The sequence below is a fragment of the Maylandia zebra genome, linkage group LG6 (genome assembly GCF_041146795.1).
Source record: "Maylandia zebra isolate NMK-2024a linkage group LG6, Mzebra_GT3a, whole genome shotgun sequence".
Classification (NCBI taxonomy): Eukaryota; Metazoa; Chordata; class Actinopteri; order Cichliformes; family Cichlidae; genus Maylandia; species Maylandia zebra.
In genome coordinates this window covers 25,927,961-25,945,275 of record NC_135172.1, presented here as the reverse complement: position 1 = coordinate 25,945,275, position 17,315 = coordinate 25,927,961, and the positions used below count along the sequence as shown (strand labels likewise).

The 17,315-nt window shown below is 41.5% G+C and overlaps 1 protein-coding gene across 1 annotated transcript; it reads right to left on the bottom strand.

Moving 5' to 3' along the window:
* Window positions 1-14: 14 nt before the first annotated feature.
* polq (polymerase (DNA directed), theta) lies at window positions 15-16,698 on the bottom strand. Its single transcript, XM_076884941.1, has 35 exons — window positions 16,401-16,698; window positions 16,167-16,266; window positions 15,617-16,089; window positions 15,295-15,524; window positions 14,483-14,659; window positions 14,158-14,288; window positions 13,899-14,055; window positions 13,451-13,562; window positions 13,147-13,348; window positions 12,929-13,070; window positions 12,616-12,762; window positions 12,142-12,354; window positions 11,896-12,038; window positions 11,502-11,691; window positions 11,073-11,215; window positions 10,680-10,873; window positions 10,205-10,329; window positions 9,459-9,702; window positions 7,202-8,726; window positions 5,535-7,119; window positions 5,230-5,370; window positions 4,938-5,140; window positions 4,205-4,412; window positions 3,934-4,127; window positions 3,694-3,822; window positions 3,384-3,558; window positions 3,147-3,270; window positions 2,347-2,447; window positions 2,135-2,217; window positions 1,956-2,057; window positions 1,760-1,871; window positions 948-1,072; window positions 702-837; window positions 477-583; window positions 15-400 (listed from the first exon to the last, which is right to left on the bottom strand). The coding sequence occupies exons 1-35, from the start codon at window positions 16,466-16,468 to the stop codon at window positions 287-289; spliced, it is 8,355 nt and encodes a 2,784-aa protein (XP_076741056.1). The 5' UTR covers window positions 16,469-16,698; the 3' UTR covers window positions 15-286.
* Window positions 16,699-17,315: the final 617 nt, after the last annotated feature.

The following is a 17,315-nucleotide window of genomic DNA, read 5'->3' as shown; positions in this document are numbered from 1 at the left end:
TACAGACACTATGATTTGAATTTATTACGTCAGATATTTATAGAGAGAAAATATTACATGTAACTGAGGTTTGTTTTTTGTTTTTTTCCAAACTAAAAATATAATTTGATACAGTACCTTGGGAAATTAAATTATAAATACATTCAAAAGTTCATTCAGATCTCATAGTGGGACTGCTACATTTCATCATTGCCACTGTAGTGATTAAAAACATAACACAGTATCTACATAGTAATAACTGAGGAAAAGTGCATTGTGTCTGGTTTAAATATCAAACTGTAACATTTCATATATCGAGGTCCTGCAGGTTCCCCCAGCTGGGTCCCACTTTGACTTTGGCCTTCAACTTCACATAGAGTTTCACTACTGACTCCATCTCTCTCTTGACTATCTGTGCAACCTGACAGAAGCAGAGGTTAGTGTGAGAGACACTTCACACAGCTGTGTGCAACCAAAACAGTAATTCCTTTATGTACCTGTATGAGGTCTTCTTCTGTGGCTTCGTAGATGAGTTCATCATGCAGCTGCAGGATGAAGTAAGCTCCTCTGAGTTGTGATCTTCCAGCTCTGCGATGATTACGGACTGACGAGATTACAGACGTGATTAATTTACAGACTTAAACATGATGCAGGGGTTATCGCTCCCTGCATATTACATTAATGCAAAAAACCAAAAAGGAGATAATTTGTGTTCAGGTCACCTGAATTTGTGTGCTGGTGAGACGGAGGAGCTGCAGGATACGTATTTCGTAGCCGTTTCTGGATGTTGACAGTGGCAAGTTTAACAATATCAGCTGCAGAGCCCTGTACGGTTGTGTTCACTGCCTGCCGCTCTGCCTAAAAAAGTTTTGTGTTTTAAGGAAAAGGTGAAAAAAGTGGAAGAAGCACTGCATGCGTTTTAAATGACATGCTTCATATCTAAATTCTGTCAAAGAACTCGTGCTCACGTGAGCTTTGATGTGTCCATTGTTGCTGGTTATTCCAGGTAGATATCTTCTGCGACCCATCAGCGTCTGGACATAGCCGTCCTTTATACAGTTCCTCACAGTCTGTTTAAGAAAAGCATTGATCCCTGAAATGTCAGAAAGAAAATGTTTTAAAATGAGAATGTAGAAGTAAGTTTAACCAGTTTAAAGCAAACATGTCAGTGGTTCAAGCCCCCTCTACAATTGACCATGGTCTGCTATACTGGATTATCAATCCAACTCTTGGTCTTGTTATGCTCCTCAGCTTGTTTTAGTACTGATAATAACTGAACGACGTTAAGAAGTTTACACTTACACAAGTCTAATTTTCACAACACTGATAAGATTAGAAAAAACATTTCATACTACCAAAAAAAAACAAAAAAACAACCAAACAAACATTCAAGATCTTGCTGTGTCTCTTTTTTTCAAGTACAGGCACATAATTTCCATTTAATGTTTTTATTTTTTCCTGTTATCTCATTGTAGCTATAAACCCCTCAATATTCCAACCTGTATACTGCAGCACATCCCATGAACTGGATTGTCTCATATGCAGAATTTGTGTTTTTTAGCATTGTGTGATGCATAACAGTGCAGAGAATATGCATGCGTCTTTCAGATGGACTCAAATTGGATGAAGAAAAAGTCACATGGGAACAGCTACATTATGCGTGTGTGCAGCAGTCTGCGTGGGTGTAAGAGACACCGTGGCAACAACCGGAAATACACGGCTAATATTAGTGATATTACTAATATTGAGACATGTGTAGTGGGGAAGCCCCAGTGTATACCTTTGTATCTGGCTTTGAAACTCTCAATGTAGCATGCTGCATCATTCTCATCCACTCCCATTTGCTCCCCCAAAGACTTTGCTCCCATCCCGTAGATGATGCCATAGCAAATCTGCAAACACAGAAGCATGTACTCCCCTGGTGACCTTGCATGTGTGCATGTCCTTGCTGTCTACCCTTTCCAGCCTAGTTGTACCTGTTTTGCCTGTTGTCTGAGGCTGTCATTCACTGACTCTGGCTCGACACTCTTCCACTCAGCTGCAATGCAGCGAAACACATCTGCTCCACCATTCAGCACCTGGTGAACATGCAAAGTTCACAATTTGAGTTTACATATTGTTTTCTTTCCATTAACCAGATTTAAATTTCACTGACCTGCAGGAGACGCTGATCCTTTGAGAGATGAGCTAGCACTCTCAACTCCAGCTGGGAGTAATCAGCTGCTAATATCATTCCACCTACACAACAGTACAAAGCTTATAGAAGCGCCTGAGGCAAAGCTACAGGAAGGACAGGTAACCACTCATCAATATGAACTATACGTGGATGTACCAGTAGTATTATTATTAGAGAATTATTATATTAACCTGAAAAAGGAATGAAAGCATGTCTCATGCTAACAGAGAAGGCAGGGCCTTGTTCTGAAGTTCCAGCTGCGACTGAAGATACCACAGAGCGTCTCCTCTTTCTGTAACAACAGTGTAAAAAAATCATTATAGCAAGTCCACCCTGCTACATCACGCCGAGCTACTTAACTTTTAAAGCGGTTAGTTTTGGAAAAAAAAATGCATTATTCTTCTTGCATTATTTTAGGGATGTAATACTATTACTCTGTTGTTGGCCTATTTCTACTTCTACTTCATAGACAGACCTATGAATATGAACAGAACATTCGGCATAATAAAAGAGATGAGCACAGGCAAATAAACTTTTCATTTAATTTATTGACTTTTTCCACTGGAAAATACTTTACAGGTTATTATTAAGTAATATGCCACATTTAACGGGAGGCAAATAAAACAAACTACATATTTTAACACATATTTTTAACACAGTTACATGTACTGTAAAATAAATTTAAAAACTGCAGTCAGGCCTACAGTAACAGCTGCCAACTTCATTTCTAAAGAAAATCTGAAACTGAATTCATTTAGTGAGAAACGTGTTTTCTCATTTACATATACAGTTGTCTTTTTTCATTTTTTTATTTTCTTTTCTTTTTATTGACTGTCTTTGCATCTCATGACCTCTTGTTCGTTTCTTTCGCTTTCCTGTTTGTTTCTTTGTAACATAGAAAATGCTAAATTAAAAAAAACATATTTATATAATTAAAACTTGATGAATTCCCCTTTTAAAAACAAAACACTTTGATCAAGTTTAACCTTACCCTGCTTTGGTCGTCCTGTAACAACCATCTTGTGAAGGTGGGCTCTCACCCACCATGGTGGGCATGTGAATCTCAAAGTCTTTGGGGACGTTCTGTATGTTTGGCTCGGTGAAACTCACTCTACCTGAGGACAGAATGAGCCGAGTCACTACAGGCTTCATATTTAACCTAAAGGGAAAATGTATTTGACAGCAGTGAAATCTCAGAAGTCTTCGTGTGCTGGTGTTTGTGTTTTACCTGTGGCTGTGTGTGTTTGAGCGATGGGGTATATCCTGTCCATCTCCAGTGTGGGGTGGTATTGTTTTTCCCTCTGCAGAGGGTAGACCACTTTAGTCAAGGCGTTAGTGATACGTCTCCACTCCAGAATTACACCTGGCAACGTGTGCAGCGGGCGAAGTTTCTCCAGAACATCCTGCTTCGAGAAAGAAATGTTAGAGTTACGAAGCCAAAATAATGATTTACAGTTTTATAATATAATAAATACGTTTCTTGACAGCAATTAGGTGCAGGAGCAACATTAATTTGGTGAAATGTGAAATTGCTTCACCTTTGTGGTGCTGAACTGCTTCCCAAGTCGCACTCTGCCACCTGCCCTCCTCGTGTATCCCAGAGTTTTCTTACTTTTTGATCCACCTGCGTCACCATTTGGAGGTAGGTGGAGTTCTAAGAACAACACCTGCGGCATACATGTGAGCACACACAAGTTCAGAAGTCTTACTACGCTTTGCGCAGACTAATTGGCAATTTTACTCAAAAACGTAGCTGGGATGGAGAAGAAGTGTCTGACCTGTGCAATGTCATCGACGCAGGTGAGGGAGAAGCTGTGTCCAGCCAGAGCGTAAGCTTCAGATTCCAGCACAGACAGTTTGGCTTGCATGACGTGTTTTTGTCGTTCACACTCTTCAACACTGAAGCCGACTCCGTTCAGTTCCAGCAGGGCCAAACAAACCTGGGAAGGCATCTCTATGCTCCTGAAGAAATCTGACATATATGTACAATATTGTTAAACAAATGTCTAAACACATATTTCTGAACACATGGAGTGTGAGTTTCTATACCCAGTGTGCCCTCTTTCTCTAGCATGCCGGTCAGATGGTTCATGACGGCGTGTACGAGCACGCTTGTGGTTGCCGCCCTAACACGGGGACAGTGTGAATGTGCATTTCCAAGTCCGTCCAGCAGCGGTAACTCTTCTGGACAGTAGACAGTGACCATGTTGGGTAAAGTCCTCTCCTCACTGCCAGGGTCCAGCAGCCAACACGCAACCTGTGATAGATATTCACAACTTCAGCATGACATTTATTTTCTTTAACAATTTTTTCCCTCCAAGCATGGCAGCTGTATTTAACCCGTAATGTTATTAGTGTATCTGAGACGAAATGGACATTTATTTTTACATATTGCTGAGAAAATATGTTGATAAGTATAAGCAGATCATCTCTTATTGCTCATGGGAAAGATTGTATCTCTCGGCTGACTTGGAAAAGACTTGATATCCCCCTGGGTGAGCTGGAAGATGTGTCCGAAATGAGAGAGAAGTCTGGGCTTTTCTGCCCAGACTGCTGCCCCCACGATCCGACCCCGGATAAGCAGTAAGAGGTGGATGGATGGATTATCTCTTATCGTTTATAATAAATACAAAAAGTCTCAAAGTGTCAGCCTTACATATTACCAAGGTGCAATCACAAAATCTCACAGGTTGAGATAAAAATGATAGTTTAATATGAACTGCACTTGAATGGAGAAGTGTCAGGTTGCACACGTGACTTCAGTGTTTTTCTGTTTTCTCACCTTTGGGTCTTCACAGTTTCCTTCCAAGCTGATTCCACAGCTCAGTACAAGTGTCTTGTACACCTGTATGATGTCATATACAACTACCGCACGCACTTCATGACCAGCTGATTGGCTGCTCAGACAAGCTTTCACCTGCTCCAGCCTCTCATTTACTGGCAAGTCATTATCCAGTGGAGGAGGGGCCAGACTGGCGCTCAGGCCTAAGGGAAATGCAAACAAGGTCAACTGAGAAAACACTGTTAAAGAGCGAGCTGGTAACGTCAACCTGCATGTATTTTTCGATCGCTACCTTTGCTCTGCTCTTCCTGCAGGGATACATAGTATGCGTCTCTTCCTCCCCAGCATACAGACAATCCAATCAGAACAAGCCCTTCGCTGTTCCTTAATGGAAATCCAACAGGCGTGTTGAGCCTGTGCTGAGCTGCTGACTCTGCACAGAAAATAAATGGATGAAGTCACTGATCTCATCACAGGCTAATTTAGTGGTGCTTATGCTGACGAGAAAAAAATACAGGTGCTAAAGAAATTTTGTCAGATGATGCAAATATATTGAGTGCCTTGGAACTGCTTCACCCTAAATGACTCTTCAGTTACCTCTCTTGTGTTTCCCTCCTATTTCCCCCTCAGGCTGCTCTGTCCTTTCACAGGCCAAAGCCAGAGAGTAGCGCTGTTTTGTTTTCCACTCTTTAATGAACGTTTCAAAGAGGCGCCTGTCGCTTGCCACGTCTATGATGGAGAAAGTCCCGGAGTTGCTGGAACAGACAGACGCATCCTGGGACAGCTGAAGCGTGAAGCTTTCGTGAAACACAGGTGACTCTGTATCAGAGAGAGGCTGTGGGGATGGAGGAACAGAGTGTCGGGGAGGGCCGAGGGTCTCGCTGGTGGATGTGGTTTTCAAATTTGACTGCAGAACAGTTGTTAGTTCAGGATTAGGTAGCGTCTGTGGTTCCTGTCCACGTTTTTGGTGGTGATCAGTTGTTGATTCTAGACTCTTATTGTCAGAAGCAGAAACTACTGATCGAAGATTATGGTTTCCTGTGGGAGTTTTAGGACATTTTGCAATTGCCAATTTTTCTTGAAAGCGGCTTGACGGAATCGACTGGTTCAGTGGTGACTGGATGGATGAGGTGGTCAGCTTTACTCTTGGTGTAACAGGTGGTGTTTCCTGAGTTGGGGGAATGAGGTCACCAGCAGAGCCTGGTCTTTCTAGTAAATTTTCACTGTCACTTCTTAAAGATCGTCCTTCTTTAGAGTTACTTGTAGCAGCAGATTGCTGTAACTTCTCCCTCTTTTTGCCTGCTTGCTTCGAAGACTCTGGTATCAGTGGAGCACCAGCTGTGTTTGCAGCAGCAGCAGCATGCGTTTGAATGACCGTGAGGCCTTCTGTTGTGTTTTGCAAGGGCTGGTCAGACATGCTAGGCCAGCGGTCAAAGATCTCTTGTAAACCAGGGCTACAATCAAATGCACTTTCTGGAGCATTTTGCTGAAAGGGTTGTTTAAAAACTGTATTATGTGACAATATGGCATCCATTTTCTTTTTCTTTTCCTTCTCTTCTCCTTTAGTCTCTACATGTTTTGCATTTTCAACATCTTCAATACCTATTTCCTGTCTCCCTCCTGGGTTAACACTTTCTTGTGTGCTACACTGTTTAATGTTTTTTAGATTTTTCTCATCATGTTCATTTTGAGGTGTAGTAGTGAGTTGTGGCTGCATCTGTCCTTCACACAGAACATTCTGCTCTGGGTTCACTTGCTCATGCTCTTGTTCAGTACCGTCTGCTTGTCTGAACAAACTCTGCCTTTCCAGATAGTGTTCACCGATCAGCAGCGAGTCACCCCACTCTGACAGGTTAAAGAAAGACTCGCCCCATTGGATTGCCTCCTGTTTCTCTGCTTCCTGGTTGGCAAGAAGCTCACTGCGTCGTCTCTCCTGGGTCGATGAAGCACGCTTTTCTTTCACCTCCTGGTTTATAGATTCCTCCTCATCTGATTGGTCAGGGATCTGGTGCGGGCTCAGATCCGCCAGCAGAGGGCTGTGATATAAGCTGTCAAAAAGGAAGCTACTGCTTCTGTTAAGACTCACAGAAGAGGTCTGATTAGGATCCGGGGCCTCATCATTAAATGCACCTTCATTTTCATCTTTATTCATGTTATCACCACCTCCTGGCTCAGGTGAAATCTTTGAGAAAGGAACAAATAAGTATTTATAAAGACGACCATATTCACACAATTCTAGCATAATATATGTTTCAGTCTCTTACCTGATGGCTGGTATTGAGGATGAGCTCCATCTGGCTATCTGAGAGAGAAACATTGAAGCTGGGGTGTGCTTTGTCTGGCCCTTTAAGTCCATTTGTTCTTTCATGTCCATTTTCCTCCAGACCTGCAGCTACTTCCAACAATTGATCTTCTCTTCTCTTTTTTGTTTCAACTTCCTGATCCATACATCGGACGACCTCATCTGTCTGTTGAACAATGATTCTCTCTGTCTGAGTGTCCAGTTCAAAGCTGTCACCAAAACTCTCTTCTCCCGTTTTAACATCCCCCTCAATTTCATCATCTGTCTTATCTCCTCCATAGAGCTCAGGAGATGAAAACTTCTCTCTGCCATCCATCCGTCTTCGCTTGGCCTCAGGAACAGTGGCAGAGGAGTCCGAGAGGGGAGAGTTTAATGTGTCTGGATTTGTAGGTGTACGAGGAGGGGTTTCGTGCATACGGTGAGGGGCAGGAATAGTTACTAGCAGCTGACCTGAATGAGCTGAATTTTTGACTGAAGAAACTATTGCAGGTTTCGAGTGTGACGTTTCTGCGGTCTCAACGTTATCTTGCAGATTTTTGTCAGTCTGTATGGAGTGCAGGACTTTTCTTAAGGCTCTCTTCAGTATACCAGGTTGCACAGGTGAAACAGTGAGTCCTGTGGTGCAGTCTCCTTTCACTGTCCTTGTGGAAACCGTTTGCTGTTGTTCTGCCCGTGATATTGGCGCTCTAAAACGTGGAAGCAGTATTGGAGAAGGTGAGGCCTGAGGCTGTGGTCCCGGTGCAGGCACGGGCAGGGGGCTAGATATAATCTCAGCCAACTCCTGTGTTAGGCTCTGTTCAGGAACAGGCTGATTTACTTGACAATTCTTTGGCCTGATTGAGACCGTGACTCCATCTGCGTCTCTTTCTTTTCGCTTTGCTTTGTGGCACTCCTTCTCTTCCTGCTCTGACCCTATGTTCTCTGCGTTTTCACCTTGATTTTCTGCAGCATTTGTTATTGATTTCTTTGTCACTGCTTTTGATGTTTCATTTTTTCTTTCTCTGTTTGCTTCCCCGATTTCTGGGTCAGATCTGCCTTCCTTTCTGGGATCTTCCAATATATTCTTTGATTCCATCACTCCTAACTTCCCCTGCTCTTTTCCTGCTTCCCCTTTTTCCCTGCTGTTCCTTCCCTCCATTTTCACTTCAGACATCTTTTCATCACTTTTACAGCCTTCCCTAATCTCTTCTCCATGATCATTGTTTGTCTCTGGTTCTTGTACACTGAGACACGAGGAGGACGAGGTGTCCGAATCCCCAGAGTGATCATCAGGGCTGTTTACAGCAGGAGCCCCAGGAGGAAGACTTGTAGGATCCCAGTGAATTCCTAACTGGGCCAGGTCTTCTTGAAGAAGGAGCCTTGCCTCAGACACTATCTCAACAGCTGCCTCCTGTTCTGTGAGAGCTCGTCCACCAGTCACCCAGACACATCGGAGGCTTCGTCTCTCAGCTGCCTCCACTTCACTCTCATCCACTGCACGCTTGGAGCTGATGAAGGCAGACAGTACAAGACTGGTTATAGGTTATAAAGTTCTCAGGAGATTATAACTTGAGTGCATACCTTTTGAAATTGAGTTTGAGTTTAGATGGTTTACCACACCAGCTACATTACGGGGGTAGTTTAAATTGTTTTTTAGTTTGATTCACAGTGCAGTTGTTCAATTGTTATTCCTTTTTTTTGACTGATGTGCATATAATTATGTTCCTCCTGTAAGCACATCAGGATTTTTCAGTTGCATTAACTTTAAAAGTTATTAATAAAAAAATTAATCCAGTTCATCTGAACTGGATTAATTAATAATACACTGATTAATTTCTTTGCAATATTATTTTTCTGTTTTTCCAGCAGCGTTCTGCAACATTTACCAGGTCACAGTTCTTGAGAAATGGAGCACAGGCAAAGGAAAAACCCAATAAATATTTCTGCAGACCCAGGTCGCTTTCTTTAAAATTGCAAAAAATGAAAAATGCACTGGCCTTGATGGAAGCAGTCTTATGTGCCTTATGCACCACTAAGATGCTCCGCCCACCCATTTTTCCCCATTTAATTCTTAAATACCTTTTATGCAGTACGTAGCACATTTGAAAAACTGTATCAGATTTGCTGATTAAAAATTTAAAAAGCAATGCCATTATTTGCCTAGACAGCAGAACCAAATAAGTGCCATTCTTCAGTGACCTATCAGGGACTTCATATCTTTAACACAAATACACACCTACCTCTTAAATGGGATGGCATTCCGCAGGGCTTTCTCAACATCAGCTGCGGTGGCCCTGGCCAGCTCTGCGACAGTGCAGAGGCCTTGGGTGTAGAGCGCTCTGGCTCGAGTTGCATTCAGAAGGGAAACTCTGACCAGGTCGACCAGCTCCCTCTGGACTCCAAAGCTCAACCTGGTCTGGTACTGGGATAAAAGCAGTTCCATGTTGTGCCAGCCAAGACGCTTGCAGAACACAGTTACCATACCTGAGGGAACACATTTACATGCTTAGTTACCAACATGTTGCTTTTTGTTCTGTTTTTCTTTCGTTTCTTGTTGTGGTTACACTGATCACTGATTCAACAGCATTTAGATCCATTCTGATCCAGCGAAACGCCTGATGCACACTGGAACGAAATATGTTAACATGAATTACCTTAGAAAATCTCATACTAACCTGACTGAAAAACATGGACAACTATGAATGATGGATACATGTCTATAAGTTATGTATATAGGTGCAGAAACACATTTAAGTTGTAGTGGAGGTAAGTCTCTCCTGCGTATCTACCACTCAGAAGTGTTCCTGCCTCTGGCATTGAGTTAATGTTCTTGTTAATGTTCTGTTTAAAGGTAAAGTTTTGTCACAAATTCAAAGGGTGCGTATTCTAAAGTGTAACGTGTTCTCTGCTGCAAGCCTCAGAAAAGCTTTACGCTCAAGCCTCCAGAGGCGCTGGAACAACTTGTCTGAATCTCTGAAGTATCTACCTGCATACGTGGAAGCAGACTGCTGCAGAGATTGTAACTGCCCACGACTGCAGTTGTATTTGTTTGCAACAGTTCCCAAAGGCACCTCATTCACCAGATCCTGCAGTACAAGAGTTGTGAAAAACCTGAGAGCAAGTGAAAGAAAAGAAGATGGGAATTACAAAGGATTCAGTCAAACAAAAGAATATACTTTTTCCAGTAATGAAATATATCCCTTATTTGTTTGGGGGTTGGGTTTTTTCCCTGTGCTTCTCATATGAGTCAGCTTTTAAACAAGGGCCGCAATGTTAGGAATCACTATGCACACAATGAACAATATAATGTAATCCAGTACTAAACCCTGATTCATCAATAACATTTCAAGGTTTGCAGCAGTTTGAGGTTCTGAACATGTGAACTGAAAACTAAATGTAAAGGATATTCAGTAAGTATATGTTATACACATGACTTTCAAATTATAATAAATGTGTTTTACCGTTTATGAATAGCCATTTGTCTGTGCTGCTTTTCTGTCTTGGCAACAAGTTTCCCGCCGACAGATCGTGCCAAAAAGCCTTCCTGGACGCCAACCAGTTCTGCTACTCTCTTCATCGATGATGACAGCTGCTCCCACAGACAGAAGAACTGATACCAATCTATGGTGGTCCACTCTGCGTACAGTGGAGTGATCTGAGGAGAATTTGGACACAGTATTTCAAATATTTAGATTTGGAGCAGCAGTGTGGAATTTTAAGAGACGTGTCCTCTCAAAATATTTTTGTTACCTATAAGAAAGTTAGGATTTAAGCACCATTAGGCATGTATCAACAACCTTAAGAGGTATTATATAGCCAACAGAAAATGTTCCAGCAAGTTTTAATATATGTACCAGGTACAAAATGTGCAAATCATTTTCCAGGACAAAACCCTTCATGGCCCGCTGCAGGTCTGCAAATATTCCTAGAGCCTCAGGAGGAGATAGGGAGGAAGAAAGGGTGGCGGCGCCAAGTTGAGTTGGACAGTACCGCTCGTCTGGGTATGCAAAGACATGAGACAGAGAGCATATAATTCACTGAAAATCTGATAAGAAAATGATACTAGGATCAAAGAAAGTAAAGGAATCACAGTGAAATTAGTCTTTTATCAATTAACTGTGAAAACATTTTTTTTTAAATGTTGAAAATGACTATTTGAAATATGCATTTCTACCAGAACATAATATTATTGAAGGCCTATTCATCATGTGCCAGTTTAGCAGTGATATGAAAGGATATGAAAGGATGAATACTGCAGGATATTATCAAAACTGTGGGATTACCTTGTCCATCTTTTTGAATGTTAATAAATTCATTCTCCATCAACCATTCAACACAGGTCTCAATAGAGCCTTTACTGGCCTCTTCTTTGGAGACGTTTTTGCCATGACATTTCATGCTGGCAGCCAGAAGTGAGCACGAAGCATACAATCTCACATCTTGCGGAGTGCTGGCTACACCTCCAACGATTATCTGTGTGTCAGAATGAGGGGAATAAGGAAGACAAAACATTTACAGACATCTTGACGCAGCTGCTTGTTTAGTCACTGTGAGGTTAGGTAAAGTACCTTGACCGTACATCAGTTAAACTAGCGCAATAGCTGTTATAAAAGAAGGAAATAATCTACTTTAAGCATAACTTGTTACTATTCCTACCAGTTTGAATAATAATCATACCTCCAGGATGGCTCGTAGCATGCTAGTGGTAACACCTTCACCCTCTCTTCTCACCAGGCAGCTGCTGATTGGCTGAAGAGCACCTTTAAGCAGAGTGATACCTTTCTGACGCTCTGCCTCCTTACACACCAGCACACTTTCACCTAGAAGGAAAGAACAAAATGATAAAACACAAAATAAAACTCTAAACTTAATTTTTTTTTCAAACAAAATAAACTTCATTCATTCATGAAAGACTTCACACACCTGTAGTGTCAATTCCTTTTCTTCCTGCTCGTCCTGCCATCTGTTTGTATGTGAGCGGATCCAGCAAGTGACCGTTGAATGTGGGAGTTCGAATGATGACCCTGCGCGCTGGGAGATTAACCCCTGATGAGAGGGTCGAGGTGGCAGCCAGGACTCTGATCATGCCCTGGCGAAAAGCTCCCTCCAACACGTCACGTTCATCGAATGTTAATCCTGCAGAGTCAAACATTAACTCATATAAACATACTCAAAAAAATATTGCATTTAGTCTAGAACAATGGTTCTCAAACTGCGTGGCAGGCCCCAACCAGGTAACCAATAAGAAATTAAACTAAGTTGATTTAATATAACAATATAGTTATATTATTCAACAACTATTGACAATAGTTGTTGAATGTGGGGGCATCAAATTAGGTTTAATATCCAGTAGTCTAGACTCAGCTGTGGTTAAAAGGATTGCATAAATGTGTTCACCAGCATGGTGGAAGGCCACGCCCCATGGCACAGTGCGCTGCAGGATGGGGTCCAAACCAGCTGGAGTTCGTCTTAATTGAGCTATTACATCCACTAGTCCCTCCTGATCCAGACGCACTGTCTGAGGCTCAGCTTCGCTCTGACGCTCTGAGAAAAAACATACCAAACACAACACACCATAAGATTTGAGATAAAATTCTGTGACTCAAATATAATAAATTCATTAAAAAACTGAATGTGCATATCATAACATGCTGCAAAAACAGGCTATTGTTCTACCTCATTCTGAAATAAGTATTTAAGCTTCACAAACCAGCATGTCTGAGGTTGTAAAACTCTCTCGCGATAGTATCTGCCAGTTTCTCACACCAGTTCTTTGAAGGGCAGAATAGCAGCACGCAGTGGCCCTCTCTCGCTGTCTCATAGCACAAGCTTACTACGTGGTCATCATCACCCTATGACGTAAAGAATCTGTTAATATACTACTATTCATGACAAACTATGTCTCATCTCTGGACTTTACTCAGTTACCTTAACGTGGAGTGCAGGAGTAAAATGTCGGACCACAGAGAGACTCTGGTCATAGATGTTGCAGCCCACCTTGAGGTGCTCCTGCAGGGGTACAGGTCTATAGTCTGTCTGGTACAGCTCTGCACCTAACCAGCTAGCCAGGAGCGAGAGGTTTGGCAAAGTGGCACTCATACCGATTATTTGAATGCCCTCAGAAAGAGACCTGCAGAAAGACTAATTAACACTTTTGGCAGAGAAGCATGATTTTTAAAGACTGCAAATTCAGAAAAGGTCAGGCCAAAAAAATTAAATAAATGGCACAGACCCCATGCTGTTCTGCTTCTGTGCAATGTAGCGGATTTTAGTTAAGAGCAATTCCAGCAGGTATCCTCTTCCAGAATCTCCAACCATATGCAGCTCATCTACTACCACCATACCTTGAAGCACAAAAATAACAAACTCATTCTCTATTAATTATATCAATGAATGCAAACAATTAGGACTGCAAAGCAATAATATCTTTTAGAATTTAGTATTTCTGTATTTAGTAATTTACTGTAGTGTACTGACTTTGGTAAATTACTTCTTTTATTTCAGTTTATAAAATACCTGCAAATAACCCAAATGCGTTCAGTTTACACTGATAAAAGTGAGAAAAGAAGGAACTTCTTAAACTTGAAAAGCTGCAGTTAAGCAAAAGTTTGACATGACCGTCAATTGACGACTCAGTTGTTCAACTGTTTCAGTACTAGCACCTATAACAAATTTATTACCTAGAAGAGTCATACTATTCTCTTCAATGAGTCTGTTAAGAAGAGAGTTGGCTTTTTCTATGGTGCAAACAGCTACGTCCAGAGCTGTGAACCCTCCAGCAGCAGAGGTGCTGCCCATGTACCCCTCCACCCGAACTCCTGCCTCTTCAAATATGCTCTACAAGATAAGATACACAAGTGTGTTAGACTGAGACATATACACAGAAAACACTTTGTCCATAACCATATGCATGAATTTCTCTGTTCACTGCTCACGCACCTGAAGGTAATGCATCTTCTCTTTTGCAACAGAGACAAATGGCAGGATGAAGAGAGCTTTTCTTTTTGTCTCCAACACACGCTTTAACATCAACAGCTCTGACACCAGAGTTTTTCCAGCACTAGTAGGGGCTGAAATAAAATTAAAAAAAAAAAAAAAACACAAAACGAAACAATAATAATAATAATAACAGCAATACAAATAATAATTGAAAAGATTTTCCCAACTGATATGCCTGTTGCTCCTCCCTCCCCAAGACCCACTTTAGAAACCTTGAGATCATAGAGGAGAGAATAAAGAAAACATAAAACATTGAGATTCTTACCAGAATACACCAGGTTACCTCCCTGCAGCACCTGTCCAACAGCAAGGCACTGAGCCTGCCACTCAAACATCCGAGTCACTCCATGTTTCTGGTATCGGTCCAGCACAGGTTTTGGTAAGCCCCAGTTGGAGAGCAACAGCTTTTCAGCTTGGTCAGGAGGAACACACAAGGCAGGACCTACAGTAGGACACAAGTTATTACACGTAGTATTGAATCAAAATCTTCAATGCTTTGTTTAAAACAGATATGTGATCATGTCACACACATGTCAAATATGAATACAGTTTATTGAAACAGTCCAAATCTGGGCACACATGAACAAGAAAGCCATTCATACAAGCTGCAAAACTGGTTTACTAAAAGGATAAAATAGCCACCTGCTGCAGGGCCTCAAAACTGTGATCAGTGGTCGCACCACTGCCTTTGATTATATTCAATATGAGGCAACTTTATTTTATTTGGGCCTTTTTTCTTCTCGTCTTCATGCCTTTCCTTGTCTTATGTAAAATAGTTTTAACTGCTTTGTTGGCGATTGGTGCTAAACAAACAAAATCCCCTACCTCATGTCTCATCTAAGGGGAAGCAGCTTGGAAATGTTGCTATTGATATGTATGCTATGAACGTTGATATTGAAACCATGTTCTGAAGAGGGTTTACTTATCATATCAAATTTTACAACCTTGATTATTTCTGTGCACATTCCTAAGCTGTATGCAGTAACACACACAATAGTTCATCTGTGTTTCGTCCAGCAGCCAGCTGAATGGTTAATCTAGCTCGACAGTTTTATGTCAGTGCCTGGTGTACTTTACCTGGATGAGGCAATGTGTCACTGAGAGTGCTGAGCTCTAAGCCGCTGGGGACTGTGAGCACAGAAGCAGACTGACTCTGTAACGATTGCTGGAGTTTGGCCCTCTTCATAGCTGCTGCGAGATGGGTGGGGCTGAACAAGATGTAGTCCCTGGATAGATGGCCATTCTTACTTGACCCACTTTTGTCTTCGCTAAAAGGAGAACTCTTTCTTTTAGACACAAGCTTCTGGCTGTGGAACAGAGCAAGAGAGAATATGTTGACAGAAGCAGTTCAGGAGGACATTAAAGAAATTATACAAAAGCTAGACAAGTTAAAACACACATGCTGGAAGTGCCTGCTTGCTGACTCTTTTGTGTGTTCTGGCAAGCTACAACGTTGACAACGGCAGAAGCAAGCTTTGAAGTAGTGCTCTGTGGATGTTCCACTTCCTCCGAGTCCTCACTGAAGAGAAGCTTTTGAGCAAGCTCTTTGCAGTCAGCTCTCCATCTCGCTCGCTTGCTATCCCCTCTAGGCTCACAGACTCCATCAATAGGGCAAGGGTGTCTGCGGGATCTTTTGTCTGAGGGGTGAAACGATGCTCCATCTCTGATCTGCACCAAATCTCTCTCCTTTTCATTTTGTGCAACTAGTGCAAGGGGGCGTAAAGGGGCAGAGGGAGTTGATGCTGATGATGGTCTTTCCAGGGCATGTCTGTTTACTGCGAGCTTCACAGGGTCCACAACGTCTAGCGCCAGCAAGACCTCTTCACTGAGAGCTAAAGTGGACTCCCCCAGCAGAAACACAGCTCCTCCGTTCTAAGACAAAAAACAATGCTTATGATTTATTTGAATCAAAGAAGGACAGAGAGAGTAAAATAAGCTGTTCCACTCACCGTGTGGTTGTCTTTGTTGCTGTTCTGTGATCCGTTTGTTTTGTCTGACAGGCTTGTTTTCTGTCTGTCTCCGTTTGGTGGCTCATCATGAGCTTGGAAGCTGTGCGCAGAAATAAGTGCATTCATTACTTCAACACGTACGACTGGCGATTATATTAATATTGGTGTCTCCAAGCAACAGCTGACTGTTCATAAATGTCATTGCAGATAAATGAAGTGAAACAGGTTACTCACCTTGTTTTCTTTTTGACCTGGTGCTGTCCCATGTAGCTCCTTTTTTTCTGAGGACCCGAGGTGTTCATGCTGAACAAACTGCAGAGGTTTTAGTGAACGCCCGAGTGAGTGGATGTGAATTAACATGACATAAATTTACCCTCGACACAGGCTTATAAACTCAATTTGATGTTCACAAAACAAAAGAAAGCAATAGTCAACCTCTTAAGTAATTATTTTAGTAGCGAAAAAAAACAATAAAAAAAAACCTTTTAGTTTGATAAACAAATCTCAAATCAAAAAGACCGCCGGAGCGCCACCCCGGTGTTTCGCTAAAACAGTCCGACGGAATACAAGCTGTTCCTAAGCAAAGTTCCATTTAGCATCACTATTGCTACTACTATCTATTCTACATTGACTATTAATAATGATTGATGTGAATAATGATTGTGTAGTGAATAATGATTGTGTAGTGAATAATGATTGTGTATTTACAGTGGTACTTTTTACTTTCTACTTTACCACTTACGTAAACGTAAAAGTAATACATTCTAAACCTTACTGAACCTTACAATATAAAAGTAAAACTATCCATTACACATAAAATGGGTTCCATAGCCATTCTTTTATGTTATAGTCTATTATCAAATTATTATAAATGAATAAGCAAGTATTTCATATTTGTAGATGCCCAGGGCAGAGGTGATTGAAGTAATTGTATATACTGTTGCGTGGTTTCATTTACTGTACAGCAGTTTATTTTTCTTTTTTCCCCTTTTTCACAATTTAGCTATTCTTCCCCGACCATACCGTATACATGCTGATGACGCAAAGAATACACATTAGTATAATATACCATGTATGTGTAGTGTAAATAAAACTAATACTGATAATTGACAAATTAAATAAAATGTTGTTTAATACATGTTTTATGAT